This window comes from Portunus trituberculatus, chromosome 33 (genome assembly GCF_017591435.1).
Source record: "Portunus trituberculatus isolate SZX2019 chromosome 33, ASM1759143v1, whole genome shotgun sequence".
Classification (NCBI taxonomy): domain Eukaryota; kingdom Metazoa; phylum Arthropoda; class Malacostraca; order Decapoda; family Portunidae; genus Portunus; species Portunus trituberculatus.
The window spans coordinates 64,930-85,000 of NC_059287.1; the positions used below are offsets into that span (position 1 = coordinate 64,930).

The following is a 20,071-nucleotide window of genomic DNA, read 5'->3' on the forward strand; positions in this document are numbered from 1 at the left end:
CAATGTATAAAGATGTATCCTTGATTTCTGTCTTTCTAAAGCTCTAGAGCTATCCTTGACAATAAGACTATGTAGCACCTACTAATTCACAATCTTCCTTTTGACTGTCAGTATGAATTCCATAAAATAACAATCACTAATGATCTAGCTTTCTTATCTATATCCTGTCATCCTCACTCCCTATTATTGTTTGAAAACATATCAAAAGCTTTTGATTGTTTGTATCCATCTGTGCATGTTTATCATGTCTCCTTTCTGATTGTTCTATCGTCACAGTGGTAAATAAATACCCACTGTTCTCCTAAACTACTCAGTTTCTTGTCTTATAAGGGCATGAAATAATTCCTTAGAGGTAGAATGACAAACCTACAGATGGTAAGGAAAGCACACATAATTTTTTAAAAGACTGAAATGCAGCTTCTGTTTACAAGTGTCAATATGTCAACTTGTGACATGTTGTGAAGATGGACTATCAAGCACTATCAGTTTTATGCTAATTTTTTCTCTCAACCAGCAGATCAATTCCACATTGTGATATAACAGTACAGGAATAAAAAACAGATAAAGAGCTAAGCATGATTTGTTAAATTAATACATACCCTAAATTAATAATTAAATATTGCATCACTCACCAAGTTTGGTGATCTTATAGTTTGCTGCCTCCAGGGTGAGAAAGGTCTCTTGTTTCTCACCCTCCAGTGCCATGACCTGCTGCTGGAGGCGTTTTATTTCTATATTTTTGGCACTTATGTTTTCCTGCAGGCGGAACTGTGGGCTCTGGAAGGAAGCATAACACGCTGTGGGTGAGGCATCAATGAATACCTACTAAAAAGAAAGTTAATTTTCACCAATACATTTTCATATTCTGAATTTTGCAATGCACAGTAATTTGAGGAATTGTGTATTTCAGCATAGCATGTTTTATCAATTAGTTGCCTTATAAACAAATGCAAATTATTGCCATACCTGCACCAGCTCTCTGAGAGGTGAAGTGATGGAGGATTTGGGGGAGGTGGTGTAGACATGTGGTGAACCTTCTCTGCCATGATTCACAGTACTCTGGTATTGAAGTATGCTTCTAATATCTGGAGAGAGAAAAAAAAAGTTTTCTAAATCCAGTGTAGAACAAAGCAACATTAAATATAATGGATAAGCAAGTTATATACATACATACATACATATATACATATATATATATATATATATATATATATATATATATATATATATATATATATATATATATATATATATATATATATATATAAGCAGGTCATATGCTTTTCATCAACTTCTGATGCTTAATTGCAAATATCATACAACTTACCAAGCTTTTCTGTGCACAGAATGTGTAGGAACCGTGAGTTAACTGCTGATCCTCTCTTCTGCACTGCCTCCAGGAGATATTTCAGCTGTAAAAAAATACTATTAACATCTTATGAAATTGAATATTCAACCAGGCCTATACCAAACCAACACATCATGAAAATAAAATAAATGACAAATACACAAATAACATTTCATGTGACAGGTATTCACTATGGGTTATAGAACTGATACATGTGCCATTCTTATCTACATTTTCCTGAAATGCTGTGAACACTAGTGAAGCCACAAGCCACCACAACCTAAGACTAAAGGCAGTTTTCACTAACGTGTAATGTCTATATACTATACTATACTACTATATACACTTAGAAAGAATACAAAGGTAGTAGTACAAATTACTTTATCTAACATCATGTACTTTGAATTATACAATATTGGTAATTTATAAAGTTGGTGAGATAACTTCCAAAAACTTAAAGCAGCTTACTCTCTGTTTCTCAGACGTATTTGTCATCATTATCTATGTCAGAGGCTGCCAACCTGGGGTACATATACTACATACCTTCAGCAGTGTACAGTGCATATTTCCACTTTTCAAGGGATACATTGGGTCTCAGAGAATAACCACTACAGTGTATGTAGTGCATGGTCTGCTGCCATACTGCACAATATCAAACTTTTAAACAATTTTATTTTAGTAAGCAAATCTTTATCTGAATTATATCCAGAGTACAGTAAATAAATACTATTTGGTTTCCTTCCTGTGCCTACAACCTGAACTAAGCTTGAAAGGATCAGTATGGAACGTGGATACTAACTCGAGACTTTGGCTTCACTTTTAAGACTGGCTTGATTAAGTTTGATATAGTTCCCTTACTATAATAAAACAAAATTGTACTGACCCATAGGGTGATGCCAATAATCTGTGTGATGTTGCCATATCTTTTATTACTTCAAGGAAAATGGAATAACAGTTTTTTATTCAATTCAATGCATACCTTCACTAAAAAGGGAGGGAGGAAACAAGAGACATGAAGATCTCTGCAGGTGATTATATCACAAGTAAATTAAACACAGTAATGGTGCTGAATCTAAAATTGAAAATAAGACTGATAATTTGCAAACTATTTACTGTTATTTTCTCTCAAGATACCAAGTCTAATACGTATAATAAGTGGTGAAAAGGAAAATATGAGACAGTGCATTATTTCAGTTATTGTCCCAAGCTGAATTTATTTATTGAATATCATTGGGTGATGACTTTTTCCTTGGTCTGTGTATGCAACACACAGTAAGATGGGAAGCTTTAGTGTTTACTTCCATCATGCCGACCAGATGAGAAGTGAGTTGATTAGCATGTGCACGGCGAATTGACTCCCCCTTCCCCAACGGAAAATACTGTCTCAAGTGGCAACATCGCCTGACCTGATATGCCACATTGTCATGCATGTACGTGAAATACCTTAATTTCATTTGGTATATAACATTTATTTGTATCACCTGCTACTTAATGAAATAGTCCACATATTCTTAGAATGCTGTTTGTTGATAATAGTATGATTAAAGAACTGTGAGTAGTATAGGGTGAATATTTTGTTTGAAGATCTGGCAGGATGGTGAACAACACCCTATGGGGTCAGTACAATTTAGTTTTACTATAGCAGTGGTTCTTAACCTTTTTACTACCACGCCCCATCTAGGAATTTGTCTCTCTCTCCACACCCCCCCTTTGCATCTATGAATACAACTCCCTCCCAGATTTTAAAGAAAAAGGTCATACTTTTGCATTCTCATAAACTTCTCATTATTTGGCCATGGTCTCATTAAGAGAATGACAAATTCCTGCTTTTCTCCCAAGGCCTTGCGTCCCCTGTGGAAGTTGCTGACGCCCCCCAGGTTAAGAGCCACTGTACTATAGTATCACTCTCTTCATTTAGAAACCTGCCTCGATGAAGAGGATGTGAAAGATGATACAGCCAGACCAAGAAGCTCTAAACACCATGAACACTTCACTTACCTTGGCCTGTGTTGTCTGGTCCAGAGAATCAGAGTTAACGAGGCGGCTCCTCAGCTTTGCCTCAGTGACTAAAGTAATGTAGAGCAAAAGAAGGGTCAACTTTGAGAGCTCCAAACAGTTGCCAGCCATTGCTTCACTGAAGGTGATGGGGTTCCCAGAAAAGTGATCTGCCACAGAGTGTTGTCTGGTTAGTCAATGTTTTAATGCACCGACATGAAGGATGTGTGACCAAATAACCAATTCTGATGACCAAGTAAGTAGTAATTCTGGTGACTGTTGCTTTTCCACTGAATGATGCTTCTATGTTCAGTGATTTTAAAACTACACTAGCATTAAAAACAAACTGTAACTAAGATACAACAAAAGAATTATTCTTCCAATCATTGTGACTCACCTTGGAACAAAGATTCCAGTCTGGGTGTAAGGGCAGCCAAGTCCTCCCCGACAACATTTTCCTTATTCCTGAAAGTCATTAAAATCTTCAGCAGCAAATAAAAATGTTTTTTCTTTCTTTCTTTTCTTATTCATTTTTATTCTATTTATTTTATTATTTTTTTTATGTAAGAGAGAAGGCCAGCCAAGGGCAACACAAAGTTAAAAAAAGAAGGCCCACTTGATGCTGGTTCTCAAAAGATAAGAAGGGTTATCCAAAATTAGCGAGCAAATGTCTTGACACCTCTCTCTTAAGAGAAGTAAAGTTGTAGGAAGACGGAAATACAGAAGCAGGCAGGGAGTTCCAGAGTTTACCAGTGTAAGATATGAATGATTGAGAGTACTGGCTAACTCTTACATTAGAGAGTTGGACAGAATAGGGATGAAAAAAGAAAGCCTTGTGCAGCGAGGCTGCAGTTAGCAAAATCAGTAGAGCAGTTAGCATGAAAATAGCAATAAAAGATAGGAAGAGATGCAACATTTCAGTGGTGAGAAAGAGGCTGAAGACAATAAGTCAAAGGAGGAGAGTTGATGAGATGAAAAGCTTTTGATTCCACCATATCTAACAAAACTGTGTGAGTGGAACACCCCAAACATGCAAAGAGTATTCCATACAGGGGCAGATAAGGCCCTTGTACAGAGTAAGCAGTTGGAGGGACAAGAAAAACTGGTAGAGATGCTGCAGAATGCCTAACTTCATAGAAGCTGTTTTAGCAAGAGATGAGATGTGAAGTTTCCAATTAAGATTATGAGTAAAGGACAGACTAAGGATATTCAATGTGGACTAGGGAGGCAGCTGGGTGTCACTGAAGAAGAGGGGAAGGTTGTGTCGAGTTGATAGATGGAGGAATTGAGTTTTTGAGGCATTGAAAACAACTAGATTTTCTCTGCCCCGATCGGACATCTTAGAAAGATTAGAAGTCAGGCGTTCTGTGGCATCCTTGTGTTAACTTGGTACAATTTATCTCTTACAGATATATTTATACCAACTCAACATTCAATTACTTAGTCATTACTCCAAGAATAGTATTTTGAAAGTTTTACCATTTCTTTCAGAAGGGACTACTCCACAACCCAATGTTAAATCTACTGGTGACCACTAACAACTATGACTTAGTGGACATCCCTATTTCAGTGGATAACTACAAAACACACACACACACACACACACACACAACCAACCTGGAGAAAGTAAAAAAGGAAAACGATTTGGGAGTGACGATAGAAGAAATTAATCAACCGGCAAGCCATATTGATAGAATTTTCAGAGAGACATATAATTTGTTAAGGAATATTGGAATAGCATTTTCACTATATGGACAAAGAAATCATGAAGAAACTGATAAGTACTATAGTAAGGCCCAGATTGGAATATGCAGTAGTGTGGACCCCTCACAAAAAGGACATAAGGAAGCTGGAGAGACTACAAAAAATGGCTACAAGAATGGTCCCAGAACTTGAAGAGATGACATATGAGGAGAGACTAAAGGCTATGGATCTTCCAACATTGGAGCAGAGAAGGGAGAGAGGGATCTCATACAAGTTTAGAAATTGATAAACGGAATGGACCAAGTGGACAATGAGTATCTGATCCTGAGAGAAGAACATGCCAGTCAAAGCACAAGATCGCATAGTAAGAGGCTGAGGAACGGAAGATGTGTAAGAGATATTAAAAAGTATAGTTTCCCGCAAAGATGTATTGAGACGTGGAACAGTTTGAATGAAGAAGTAGTGTCTGCAATGAGTGTGCATAGTTTTAAAGTAAGATTGGATAAGTGTAGATATGGAGACAGGGCCACACGAGCATAAAGCCCAGGCCCTGTAAAACTACAACTAGGTAAATAAACTAAGTAAACACACACACACTAAATCTTGTAAAATAGTGGTCTTGTCCACCAGAAAGCATGATATTTTACTTTGGATCATGTGTGTTTATAGCATTGATTTACACAAGCTCACAGAACACACTTCCTTATGTTAATGGGACCGTCCGGTGAGGTTTTTGAAAAATTGAAAATAAAGAGGTATGTGGGTAATTTTTTTTTTTTTCGCTGATAGATGTTTATTACACAATGTTAGTTTAGTAGTTACAAGTGAATCGACCCATAAATAACTGCATGAAAAAAAAAAAAAAAACTATAAACTGTCACCAGAGGACAGATTTCAATTTTCCCAGTACGGATATGAAGTATGTGGTATAACAAAACTTTCCATCTCATAGAATTTTGATTCTTTTATATATAAAATTATATTGCGGACTTTAAAAAAAAATTCCAAATTCTATGAGATGGAAATGTAGCAGCTTCATTGAGCTTTAAAATGATACCTCAAAATTGAAAATCCGTTGAGAAATGTGGGAGAAGATACGATTTTAATGATAAACAGTGGAAAGTGAGAAAAAGGCAAAAAAACCCAGAGATGTAATTTTCGTCCTCTATGACCTTGTACATTTATTTGGGTTGAATATTTCATGCTCATACACCACCATGTGCATCATATATGCTTTTTAGGTATTTTTAGAATATTCTGTAAGACTCATATGGCACCTGGCCGCCCCTACAATGATTGTAGTTATTAGTCGCTCGAAGGCGAGGGTGTCTCCCATCCATGCATGGTCGGTACAACTTGTAATTTCCACTTGCACTGTTTGTTTAGTCATTGTAAGGCAAAAAAGGCAAGTAAAATAGGCTGGATTGTGGCTTGCAAGGTGTGAAATAACGGGCGAGATACTCAACAGATCCTTCTATCGCAATCACATGGACACTGAAATGGAAGGGGAGAGGCTATTCCTGTGTACGCCATAGTACTAAGTTGCCAGCGCCCACATTTCCTTACCAAAGAAACTACTTTTCATGACTATTTCCGTGCTGATCATCATCATTTATGGTACAGAGAGTGGGCAGGGGGAAAGCCCCGGGCTGCGGTGGGCGTGGCAGGGGCCCTTCAAAGTTTAAATACCCCACGTATTTTAGCATATTTTTCCAAAATACTCCATCACTATGTTGCCAAATGTTTGGGGATGGTCTGGTGATGTTTTGGGGATTTTCAATATTTTTCAGGTTTATCGATACCATGGCCATCAGACGGTCCCCTTAATCAAAGCTTACAAAATTCACTTTGCATAACTCACTAACAAAATAACATATAAACTACTAAACAATGGTAATTTGTTTTTCTGGAACTTCTTAAATAAGAAAGTAAAAATCAGACTGCACAACTACAGAATATGGTAAAGTACTTACAAAAGAGAAATTAGGCAGCAGTAAATCTTGCCATCAGCCAAGTGCTTAATGGAGCAACAGCTTTCTGGCACTAATTCCAAAGCATTTACCTGCAATTAGAGAGGGAAGTAAATATAAATATGGATAATTTTACAACAGAAAAGTAAAACAGAAGTAAAAGGAAGATAGTGAGACAAAATACTATGTGTAACAGTTAGATTTTGCCTCTCAGTCAAAAACTGTCTCCACCAATCCAAGAAAATTATTGCATTACATAAAGAAATTCAACTCACCAAGCCAATAATCTACTGAAGCCTAAAGGATGATCACATACTAAAATGTTAACAATAGGTTTACAGTACATACCCCTTGCCATATTATGATAAAGACAGAACATACCGCTCATGCATTTCCCCGCAGAATCATGATAACACCCAATTCAAATCTACATTACCAGTTAACTAGATCTGGAGCTCAAGTTCAGGAAGAATACATGCTACATTCAAGCAGAGGACCAATTAACCATCTATCCTATCATCTCTAACTTTCCATCACTGTAATCCAACCATAAAAGGATATTCCGCGTATTTTTCCAAGCCCTCCGGATGTCAAATAATATTGAATAAAACAAAATATGCAAATATTTGATGACAATTGATTGTAAGTTAAGAAAATTGATTTGTCACATTTTAGTAAAAAATTAGTGACTTGATTTTGATTTTTTTTTTTTTTGCATTTTCTCCATAATTATTTGGTTTGTATTGTTTTCTATACATTACTAACTTAAGCCTTCATTTTATATACGTAGTAACCTGAGGTGACCATGTTAACATCCTATCACAGTGGCGAGCTGCTCTTACAGGATGTCATCCAGGGGTGGCTGTTTATCAAGACCAGCTTGCCATTAGTGATAATATATTGGTGTCACAAGGTTCTTACTGTCCTGTTTGTAAATGAACAGATGAAATAACTAACTTGAGTGTCACATATCAATGTTTAATATTAATCCGACTTCTATATGAATTATGACAGCGTCATGTACTGTCTGTTCGAGAAAGGATATTCTTGAATGACCTAGACACCTTTTACAAGCCTACAGCAGGAAAGAGCAAAATACCCATACCATTACAGTACTGATGGGACACTCACACATTTCAGAAGCACATTTTCGGCAGAGTCCATCTTGAGAGGTAAAGCACAGTATCTGGGAGAGAACATAAAAACACATGAAAAAGAGAGAAGCTGGAAGAAGCCAATAGATTACATGTGCCTCTATAACACACACACACACACACACACACACACACACACACACACACACACACACACACACACACACACACACACACACACACACACGCACGCACACACACACACACACACACACACACAATTGAAATTGATAAGTACTAAAATAAGACCTAGATTGGAATATGCAGGAGTTGTGTGGACTCCCCATAAAAAGAAACACATAAGAAAATTAGAGACTACAAAAATGGCTACAAGAATGGTTCCAGAATTTAAAGGGATGGCATATGAGGAGAGACTAAAGGCAATGGATCTACAAACCTTGGAGCAGAGAAGAGAGAGAGGGGATCTGATACAAGTTTATAAATTGATTAACGGAATGGATGAAGTGGATAATGAGAAACTGATCCTGAGAGAAGAATATGACTTTCGAAGCACAAGATCGCATAGTAAGAAACTAAGGAAGGGACGATGTCTGAGAGATGTTAAAAAATTTAGTTTCCCACAAAGATGTGTTGAGACTTGGAACAGTTTGAGTGAGGAAGTGGTATCAGCAAAGAGTGTACATAGTTTTAAAGAAAAATTGGATAAGTGTAGATATGGAGACGGGACCACACGAGCATAAAGCCCAGGCCCTGTAAAACTACAACTAGGTACAACTAGGTAAATACACACACACACACACACACACACACACATAAGGAACATCCATGACTGCATAGAACAGCAGTAAGATATTGACAAGATTTGGAACTGGAGCCAAAAGTTTAAATTAGAATTTAATACCAGGAAATGCCATGTAATGGAAATGGATAAAAGTAGTAGAAGACCTATGTGGGAATACAAAAAAGGGAGAAGAGATTATATTGAAAAGAAGCAAAGAGAACGACCTGGGAGTGATTATACAAGACATCCTGACTCCTGAAAAACACACAAATGGGCTATTTACTTCAACATACAAGACACTAACTAACATCAGGGTGGTGTTCAATCACATGGAAAATGATAATAACTACTATGATAAGACCTAGACTGGAATATGCAGCAGTGGTACTGTCACCATACAAGCAAAAAGACATCAAGAAGCTGAAAAGAATCCAAAGGACTGCTACAAAGATGATCCCCGAAATAAGGGATCTTCCCTATGAAGAAAGAAGGAAATGGAATTACCAACCTTGAAGGATAGATGGGAAAGAGCAAACCTCCTAATGATGTATTAGTTAGTAAACCGTACAAAAAAGATAGATAGACAAGACCTGGTAACACTAATGGAGGATGGGGATAGATGAAGAAGAGGACATTCCAAGATCATGAAAAGTCAGTGTCTGTGGAACATCAAGATGTTGTTTTCAAAATATGGCAGTGGAAATCTGGAATGGATTAAGTGATGAGATTGTAACAACAGAAAGTGTGCACAAATTTAAGGAAAAGTTAGACAAATGTAGATATGGAGACAGGTAACTATGAACCCCACTCGAACCCTGTAACATTCAACTAGGTAAACACACACACACACACACACACACACACACACACACACACACACACACACACACACACACACACACACACACACACACACACACACACCAAAATTATGAGGAGAGTAAAGAATGTGGAAGATTGTAACAAGTTACAGGAAGATCTTGATAAAATATATGACTGGAGTAAAGAGTGGCAGATGGAATTTAATATAAACAAGAGCCATGTTATGAAAATGGGAAGAAGTAGATACAGACCAAACAGGGACTACAGGCTGGGTGATGAGAAAATTGAAGAGACCAATGAGGAGAAAGACTTAGGAGTAACCGTGCAAAACACTTTGTCACCGGAGAAACACATTAACAAGATATTTGGGAAAACATATAACATGCTTCAAAATATTGGCCTTGCATTCCACTACCTAGATGAAGGAATGATGAAGAAGATATTATGCACCTTAATAAGACCCCAGTTAGAATATGCAGCTTGCGTCTGGTCACCGCATATGAAGAAAAATGTGAAGGTGGAAAGGGTACAGAGGCTGGCAACAAGGATGGTACCAGGACTCAGGGAGTTAGACTATGAGGAAAGACTGAGGAAACTGGGGCTGACCACATTAGAAGAGAGAAGAACAAGAAGAGACATGATAACTATGTATAAATTGGTGAACAAGATTGACATACTGGACAGAGAGTTGATAAAGGTGACCACAAGTAATCATCTCCGAGGACATGGAAAAAAACTAATAAAAGACATCTGTCTAAATGACTTGAGAAAATACAGTTTCCCGCATCATAGTATTGATAAGTGGAATAAACTGAGCAGTGATGTCACTGACGCAGTGTGTGTCAATCAGATGAAAGAGATATGACAGGAGTGGACAAGGAGACAGGACACAGAGAGCTTAGCCTGGGCCCTGAAATACACAAACAAGTAAATACAGATAGGTAAATACACACACACACACCTACTATCTATACACATACATACATTTTGTGTGCTCTCTTTAAATCTCCCTACTGACTCTACAATGTTAAACTGATGATCAATATTATTCTAGTCATCTATCATAATTAATACAAATCTGTTTCATCTTACTATTTGTTTATTTGTTTAAATCCTTTTGTGTAGAAGGGACACTTACCAAAGGGAAAAAAAAAAAAATAAATAAATAAAAATCCCATTAAGATGCTTCTTACATGTTCTATCTTTTTTCAAAGTAAGAGGGGAAATCTAGCAAAGGGTAACAAGAAAATAAAAAAGACCTACCTAGATGCCAGCTTCAAGAGTAAGTCCAAGAGAGTTAGGCAAAAGAATGGGACAAGTGTCTTGAGACCTCCCTCTTAAATGAGTTCAGGTCACAGGAAGATGGAAATACAGAAGCAGGCAGCAAGTGATTGGAGGAGGCCAACAGAGAAGATAGAGTACCAGCATAAGCAAGATTAGAGGTACAGAAAAGATCAAGGATGTTGGACGTAACTCCAAGATGGTCAAGAATATGAGTAGGGTGTTGCACCAGTCGCTCAAGTTCATGGAGGATAGAAAGTTAAAGGCTAGTTCACCAGGATGGTTTATGGAGACGAAAGCAAAAGCTTGAGGTCAAAATTGAAGTCTTCAAGAATGGCAATCTCTGCAAAAAGGATAGACAATGTGATCCTCATTTGATATTAAATAGTCAAAGAAATTCTTACAGTCAGAGGAGTTCAGTGAGACCTAGATAAATTTAATTAGAGTTACTCTGAAGCAGTAGACAGATGGTGGAAAACTCAGAAGATTCAAGAGCATGGGCATGAAAGCAAGTCAAATAATTGCGCACAGATACATCATCCAGCTTTTGGAATAAAAATGAGGATAGAAAAAGGAAGGAATGGAAAGAGGCTACAGTCAGTTGCTTCAGGCACCTGAGGCATCTGACAGTAGCCTACTCTTGAATCCAGGCTATTAATTCTATCTTTCCAGAAACACTTCAGTACCCTTTAACACCCGTAAGTGGAATCAGTTAAACTTATTACAATAAGGTCAAAATTCATACTTTTGTCATCCAATAGATGAATATAATGATCACCTAACTTTTACACCTGCAGGCTGGTAAATGCTGACTTGATCTGACTATTACTGTTAGCTATGTTTGTACCTTCCACCAGGGACAAAGACAGATAAATTCTGGATACATAGGTACACACACACAAAGAAAGAAAAAAAAAAAAAAAAAGACAGAGCAATAATAAACATTACAAGTAGCTAGAAGAGTCAGTGGTGAGATAGCAGACTAGGAGCACCATACGCACTAGGGCCTCTCCCTGGGAATGTTTAAGTATTAGCTCTGCACGTCACTCACACACTACTCCAACACAAGCCGCACCATGCACTGGCGTGAACAATGTACTACTTTTAAAATCACTGCAGGTCACCTTACTTTATGCCATCCACGCCTCATAAAGCACCAGAGTACGTACCCACAAGGCACGGTACATAGAACAAACAGGCTGACAAAATGCAGCGAGTTGAGCGCCACTGTCTAACATACATCAAATATCACCTCACCTCCTTACTGACAAAAGATAATTGTAATGCACCATCAGCTATACCTCACGCCTCATTAATAATGCCCGTTCAGGGAGGAAACCGAGCTCACTGCTGCCCTACACACACTTCTCTCCTGAATCTGAGGCAGTGGCCAGTGATGCCCCCGCCCCCAGCGCCTTAGTCCATGGAAGCCCGTCGTCCCACCAGATCTTTACCTAGATCACCTGCTGCCTTCACCCTTCAGGACCCTTCAAAATTAAGCACAACACCACCGACTCCTTGCTCTCGTCTCTGCTGCTCCCTTGTTCTCAAATTCAAACTCTGAGCTGCCAAACGCCGCCATGGATCTTGATCTTGATGTGAGAGCATTAACTTCAAATCCATCTCCCTCATAAATTTATCAAATATCTCACTATTCATATTTATCTGTTCACGTAAAATACATATTTTTGCATCTTGCCGCACTTTACGACCGCCTGAACCACTTGACTTGGTTTTTGAGGTTTGTCATGGAAACATACCTAATAACTTCCTACATTATTATACGTTATTGGTGATCGACGCCATCTGGTTTTCTCCACACCAGAACAACTATCATTGCTTAAGAAAGCAAAACACTGGTATTGTGATGCAACATTTAAGATTATGCGACGTCCTTTTACTCAACTTTTTAGTGTACATGCCTATGTAAAAAATAATGACAATATAAAACAAGTACCATTATTGTATGCTCTGATGTCTGGAAAGAGGCGCTACGACTATGAAGAGGTGTTTTTTTTTTTTTTTATTTATACCATGTTTTCAAAGACTATTGAACTACTGGGTGAAGAGTTGCGAGTTGAGGAAATTATTATACACTTTGAAGAAAGTATTTGGCGGGCAATATCCAATATCATGCCAAATGTTGTCATTAGAGGTTGCAGCTTTCATTGGGGTCAGACTGTCTGGCGGAAAATTCAAGAGATGGGTCTGCAAGAGCCATACACAAAGGACAACAAGACACACAAGAAGTTACGAAAGTTACTGTCGTTGCCGTACATACCTGAAGATGAAATAGAGAGACAATTTTTTAAAATTTTATAGGCATGCAGAAGGCTGTCACCCTCTACTTGCTTTACTTGGTTTATATATGAGACAACTGGGTATACTCTGACATTTGGCCTCCCAGGACATGGTGCGTATTTGGTAGAAGTATCCGCACTAATAATAATGTGGAAGGGTGGCATCACCGCATAAATTGCAGGGCAAGAAAAGGACAACTTAACTTTTACCTGTTGATTAAACTACTTTATGACGAGGCTCAATTTATTAATCTATAGGTACGTCTACTATCAGATGGCAAAGTGCTACGCAAGCAAAGAATCAAGTACAGCAAACATCACGGACAATTAGTGAGCCTGTGGGAGGAATATAATGCTGGAAGCAGATCCGCATCCAAATTATTGAAAGCAGTGTCATATAACATTTATCTTTACGTATAGGCTGCCCACATTCTGACTGCATGTTTTAGACAAATATTATATATAGGCTGTTTACTGATCACACATACGTTATAATATAATAAGTTATAATATAATAAGTGTATCTTTAAGTACTGATGACGAGGTCGCTGTGCGACTGATACAGGATAACCTAGATGGGCCCTGGTGGCCCTTTGTTATCCTATTATTTATGTTATGTTATGTTATGTTTTAGACAAATATAATCTTATAATAGGCTACACATTCCTTTAACCATCATAATTGAAGTTTTTGTTAACTTGTTGAATAAAATAGAATTCATCAAACGTTATTTTGCTTATCCTCATTAATGAAAAAAAAAAATGGTCCGAGATGTACACATAATGGTCCGAAGTGGTACACACTTGGGTCCGAGTTGGTATGGGTGGTCCGAGATGGCAGGGGTCTGAGATAGCAGTGGTCCGAGATGGACTGTATTCCATCAATATGCCAACATATACTGCCGAAACTTATCTTGTCAGGTCATTGCTGAGCGATCACTTCCCCTCAGGACGAGTTATTTCCTTGGTTAATTGCGTCATACCATTGTCATTAAGAAGATTTATAAACATGTTATGTTGTGCCTGAGTTCTTACATTTGTTGTAGTGACTGTTTCCAAGTTTATATCCAGGAAGTTGCAGTCACCTGCTAACACTATATTTGGTAGTTTTGGGTTGCATGCCAGCAAGTTGTTTATAATTGTTGCAGGGCCTCATTTGTTGCACTTGGTAGTCTATAGTAGCTGTCAATATATAGGGACCCATGGTTGGTAAATTCTATTGATGCCCAACACACTTCAGCGTTTGTGGCAAACTCTTGCCTTTCTATGGCCGTAATACCATTTCTTATAGCTAGGAATTAATACTCCTCCACCGCTTCCTGTGCGGTCTTTTCTATAGACAATATAATCATCAGAGAATATTGAGTATGTAGGTGTACTTTCATCTAGTTTGGATTCACACCCAAATATAATGTCTGGGTTAGCTTTTAACAGCTGCTTGGAACTTAATCTTGCTGTTGGTGCCTTTCAGGCCATTACAGTTTATTTGCATTGCTAGCAATTTGGTCACTCTTGTTCGAGTCTTGGCCTGGGAAATAAATAAATAAAGAAATAAAGACGACAGTCCGCACTCCGTAGCATTACTTTCGGCCGTTTTTGGCGGTCTGTGCTGCCAGGCATATTTTCCCGCCATTTGAGTGACGTCACTCATTCAGGTCAGCATGCTCCTCTCTCTCTCTCTCTCTCTCTCTCTCTCTCTCTCTCTCTCTCTCTCTCTCTCTCTCTCTCTGATAATAACAATAAGTTACAGTGACTTAGGTACGGAGGAGCGGAGGTGAGGACCGAGGTACGAAAGTGCCTAGCTGATTAATGGAAACGGTTATGGCAAGATAATGAATTTTAAAAATAACGTCATGGTGGATATAATATGGATGATAAAAAAAAAAAATCCTTGATATTGATAACCATGACTGGATTAGAAATAATTAACGAGTTCAAGATTGATCAAGGTAGATTTATAACATACGAAGAAATTGTAATTCGCATTGCTACCGTAGATAACCGGAATTACTATAAATGACCAGGATGATAGTGCAGATCAATAAAGAACTTTGAAATGAACCAATACATAGATGGGAATAATGTATATTCCTGATGACTTTTTAAAGCATTGATCCTTTTATGTTCTTATGTTCTTACTACCACCACCACCATAATTACATACTCCACTTGCTCTAGTTTTAATCCATCACCATCACTTCCCTCTTCCTTCCATTTTCCTCTTCCCTGCATATTTTGTATTGCATCCCCTTTCTCTCTCTCTCTCTCTCTCTCTCTCTCTCTCTCTCTCTCTCTCTCTCTCTCTCTCTCTCTCTCTCTCTCTCATATCCTTTACATTTGAGAAATTGACAGAAAACATCAGGTAAAAGAGCAGGTGCGTATGTATGTTTAGGAGGACGTACAGATGTGGGTAGGGAGGAAATTCTTAAAATGGAGAGGACTTTTGACACACACACACACACACACACACACACACACACACACACACACACCCGGTAGCTCAGTGGTTAGAGCTTCACAAGCCAGAGGACCGGGGTTCGATTCCTCGGCCGGGTGGAGATATTTAGGTGGGTCTCCTTTCACGTGTAGCCCCTGTTCACCTAGCAGTGAGTAGGTACGGGATGTAAATCGAGGAGTTGTGACCTTGTTGTCCCGGTGTGTGGTGTGTGCCTGGTCTCAGGCCTATCCGAAGATCGGAAATAATGAGCTCTGAGCTCGTTCCGTAGGGTAACGTCTGGCTGTCTCGTCAGAGACTGCAGCAGATCAAACAGTGAAACACACACACAAGGAAGAAAGGATTGGTTTAATGCAACTTGTGCTAAGGCTAAAGAAAAGAGAGATGTGGCTTGGAAAAGATGGAAAAAGAGCAGGAATATACTAAATAAGGAGAATTATAGAGTGGCAAGAAATGAGTATATGAGGGTAAGGAGGGAGGAAGAAAGAAAATTTGAAAAAGATAATGTAGACAAGAGTAAAGGAACATCCAAAATTATTTTACAGGTTCATAAATGGTAAACTTAAAAAGAGAGAGTCCATTGAAAGATTAAAAGGAGAGCAAGGGATAGTAGATGACCCTAAGAATATCGCGGAATTGCTAAATAATAGGTTTCAACAAGTATTTACTAAAGAAACAATGTTTGTAAAGCCTCAGAATGTAGAAGGAAATGTGCACATGGATGACATTAAGATACCTAAAAAGGAGTTATATAAAATGTTGGAGGAACTTAAAGATGATAAAGCGATGGGACCAGATGAAGTTTCAGGAAAATTATTGAAGGAATGTAGAGAAGAATTGATTGATCCATTATATGATATTATAAGGTGCTCATTAGAAACCGGGGAAGTACCGGTAGAGTGGAAAAGAGCTGAAGTGGTGCCCATTTATAAGGGAGGCAGTAAGGAAGAGCCTCTTAACTATAGACCTGTGTCTTTAACAAGTGTGGTCGGTAAGATTTGTGAGAGGGTGATAAAGAAATATTGGATACGGTTCCTGGAGGATCATAAGTTATTATCGGATCATCAATTTGGCTTTAGGAAAGGGAGGTCATGTGTAACAAATCTACTGAGCTTTTATTCAAGAGTGGTTGACAAAATACAAGAGAGAGAGGGATGGATGGACTGTGTATATTTGGATTTAAAAAAGCTTTTGACAAGGTACCTCACATGAGACTGCTATGGAAATTAGAGATTTATGGAGGACTGAAGGGAAAAGTGTTAAAGTGGATGGAAAACTACTTGAGATGGAGGGAGATGAGAACGGTAATAAGGGATGCAAAGTCGGACTGGTTGGTGGTGGAGAGTGGAGTCCCACAAGGTTCAGTGCTGGCACCAATACTTTTCCTTGTCTATATTAATGATATGCCAGAGGGAGTAAACAGTTATATTAATTTGTTTGCGGATGATGCGAAGTTGTGTAGGTATGTGAAGAGTGAAGAAGATTGTGAAATTTTACAGGCAGATCTGGATAAGATTTGGGAGTGGAGCAAGAGGTGGGAGATGGAATTTAATCTGAGCAAAAGTCATGTAATGGAGATGGGGAAGAGTGGAAGACGGCCAAGAGGGTCATATAAGATGGGTGAAGGAGTAGTGTTGAAAAAGGTGGAAAAGGAAAAGGATTTGGGAGTGATAATACAAGACCATGGGCAGTTTGAGGCTCATATTGACAAGATGTTTGGAGAAACATATAATTTGATTAGAAATATTGGATTAGCCTTTCATTATATGGATAAAGATATGATGAAGAAATTAATTAGTACGGTAATTAGACCAAGATTGGAATATGCTGGAGTGGTTTGGTCCCCTTATAAAAAGAAGCATATAAGGAAGTTGGAGAGATTGCAGAGAATGGCAACAAAATGGTTCCGGAATTGGCAGAAATGACCTATGAGGAGAGATTAAAAGAAATGAATTTGCTTACCTTGGAACAAAGAAGAGAAAGGGGAGATTTAATACAGGTTTATAAACTGTTGAATGGTTTGGATGAAGTGGATAATGAACAAATGATGTTGCGAGAGGAAAATTTAAATAGAACTACGAGATCGCATAGTAAAAAGATAGCCAAGGGAATATGCTTGAAGGATGTGAAGAAATATAGTTTCCCACAGAGATGTGTGGAGGTGTGGAATAGTTTGAGTGAGGAGGTGGTGTCAGCGAGGAGTGTGAATAGTTTTAAAGGAAAGTTGGATGTGTGTAGATATGGAGACGGGGCCACACGAGTATGATACCCAGGCCCAGTAAAATTACAACTATAGGTGAATACAACTAGGTGAATACACACACACACACACACACACACACACACACACACACATGGGGGGAAGGGGGGTTAGGTTTCAGGAAATTAGCTCCATGCACTAAGACATCTGCTGGTTCTCTAGCGCTCTCGTGTGAACGTATCAGATGTAAGGGAACGGTACGTACATGATGGGAGGAGAAGATATGGCAGGCAGGGAGGGAGGGATGGGTACAGCACAGCAGGGAGGGGACGGTACCGAAGACCAGGAAGTACAGCAAGGAGGCATGGGGAGGCAGGGAAGGTTAGAGTGGGCAACAGTACGTAGGATGGGAGGATAAAGGTATTACTCACGGCAGGCAGGCAGGGGATTGGAGGGACAAGCGCGGTAGGTAAGAGTAGGACTACGGAGGGAAGGGGGAGTTAGATGGATAGGTGGGGTTCAGGAATGGGGGTGGCGCTGGGAAACAAGTGCTTGAGGATGATAAAATGATGATAATGGAGGTGGTGATGGTGATGGTGAGGATGTTGATAATAATGATAATAATAATAATAATAATAATAATAATAATAATAATAATAATAACAATAATAATATTATTATTATTATTAATATCATTATTATTATTATTATTATTATTTATTTTTTTTTCGTTATTGTTGTTGTTGTTGTTGTTGAATTATTGTTATTACTATTATTATTATTATTATTATTATTATTATTATTATTATTATTATTATCATTATTATTATCGTTATAATAATAATAACACACACAATAATAATAATAATAATAATAATAATAATAATAATAATAATAATAATAATAATTATTATTATTATTATTATTATTATTATTATTATTATTATTGTTTTTATTGTTATTATTATCATTATTATTATTACCATTATTATTATTTTTTTTTTATTATTACTATCATCATTACTATTACTATTAGTGACAGTAGCTACAGTAGTTAGTCCCTCACACGACAAATCCACGACCAGTAGGTTATGGCCACGACCAAGTTGCTTGATTATTTTAGTATACTTAGATGTACTATATTTAACTAACAACATAATTATGTCATCGAGGAGGTGAGGACACGATTACCGTGCAGAAAGTCGACTGCATCTGACCTGCTTATAGAGAAAGAGCGTGTCTTGCGAAATTATTTATCATTATTTTTCAATACTTCATATTCAGTTTCAAATTTGCATCTAAATCATCAGCAGTGTTATGCATTGCTTAAGCTTTCTGTCCACTCAAATGAGCAAACGCCACCTTGCAATGTGGAAAAGAAAAATACATTAATCCCGTTATAGAAACAACAGCTGCATTGGGTGCTGCCGTTGGCTCCTCTTATCACCTCTACGCGTCTTGCATTCTTCTCTCATTCATATTAATTTTATAGTACTTGCCATCACCTACATATACAGCGATTGTTTGAAAACTGAAGACTTTGATGCTAGATCGTCCTCACACTTCTTTCGTTAGGTTTGAGTAATATCAAAGGTATAATATATAAGGCATATGATTCAGTATGTGTGTAATTCACCACCTCGGTCGTCTGCTGGTCACCCAGCCAGTCTTCTCCATTACGGAGCGAGCTCAGAGCTCATAAACCGATCTTCGGGTAAGACTGAGACCACAACACACTCCACACACCAGGAAAGCGAGGCCACAACCCCTCGAGTTACATCCCGTACCTATTTACTGCTAGGTGAACATTACGAGGCTTGCCCATTTGCTTCGCCGCGCCGGGACTCAACCCGGCCCTCTCGATTGTGAGTCGAGCGTGCTACCCACTTATACACTACGCGGTGTGTGTGTGTAATTCACTGTTTGATCTGCTGCAGTCTCTGACGAGACAGCCAGACGTTACCCTACGGAACGAGCTCAAAGCTCATTGTTTCCGATCTTCGGATAGGCCTGAGACCAGGCACACACCACACACCGGGACAACAAGGTCACAACTCCTCGATTTACATCCCGTACCTACTCACTGCTAGGTGAACAGGGG

At 38.3% G+C, this 20,071-nt stretch overlaps 1 protein-coding gene across 1 annotated transcript in view; it reads right to left on the reverse strand.

Moving 5' to 3' along the window:
- LOC123512408 (COP1-interactive protein 1-like) overlaps nt 1-12,607 on the reverse strand; it is a 58,217-nt gene extending 45,610 nt beyond the window's left edge. The window contains 8 exon segments of the mRNA XM_045268801.1: nt 633-777; nt 967-1,085; nt 1,328-1,412; nt 3,347-3,513; nt 3,741-3,808; nt 7,021-7,109; nt 8,149-8,203; nt 12,471-12,607. Coding sequence (XP_045124736.1) covers nt 633-777; nt 967-1,085; nt 1,328-1,412; nt 3,347-3,513; nt 3,741-3,808; nt 7,021-7,109; nt 8,149-8,181 — 706 coding nt within the window. The 5' untranslated portion in view covers nt 8,182-8,203; nt 12,471-12,607.
- Nucleotides 12,608-20,071: the final 7,464 nt, after the last annotated feature.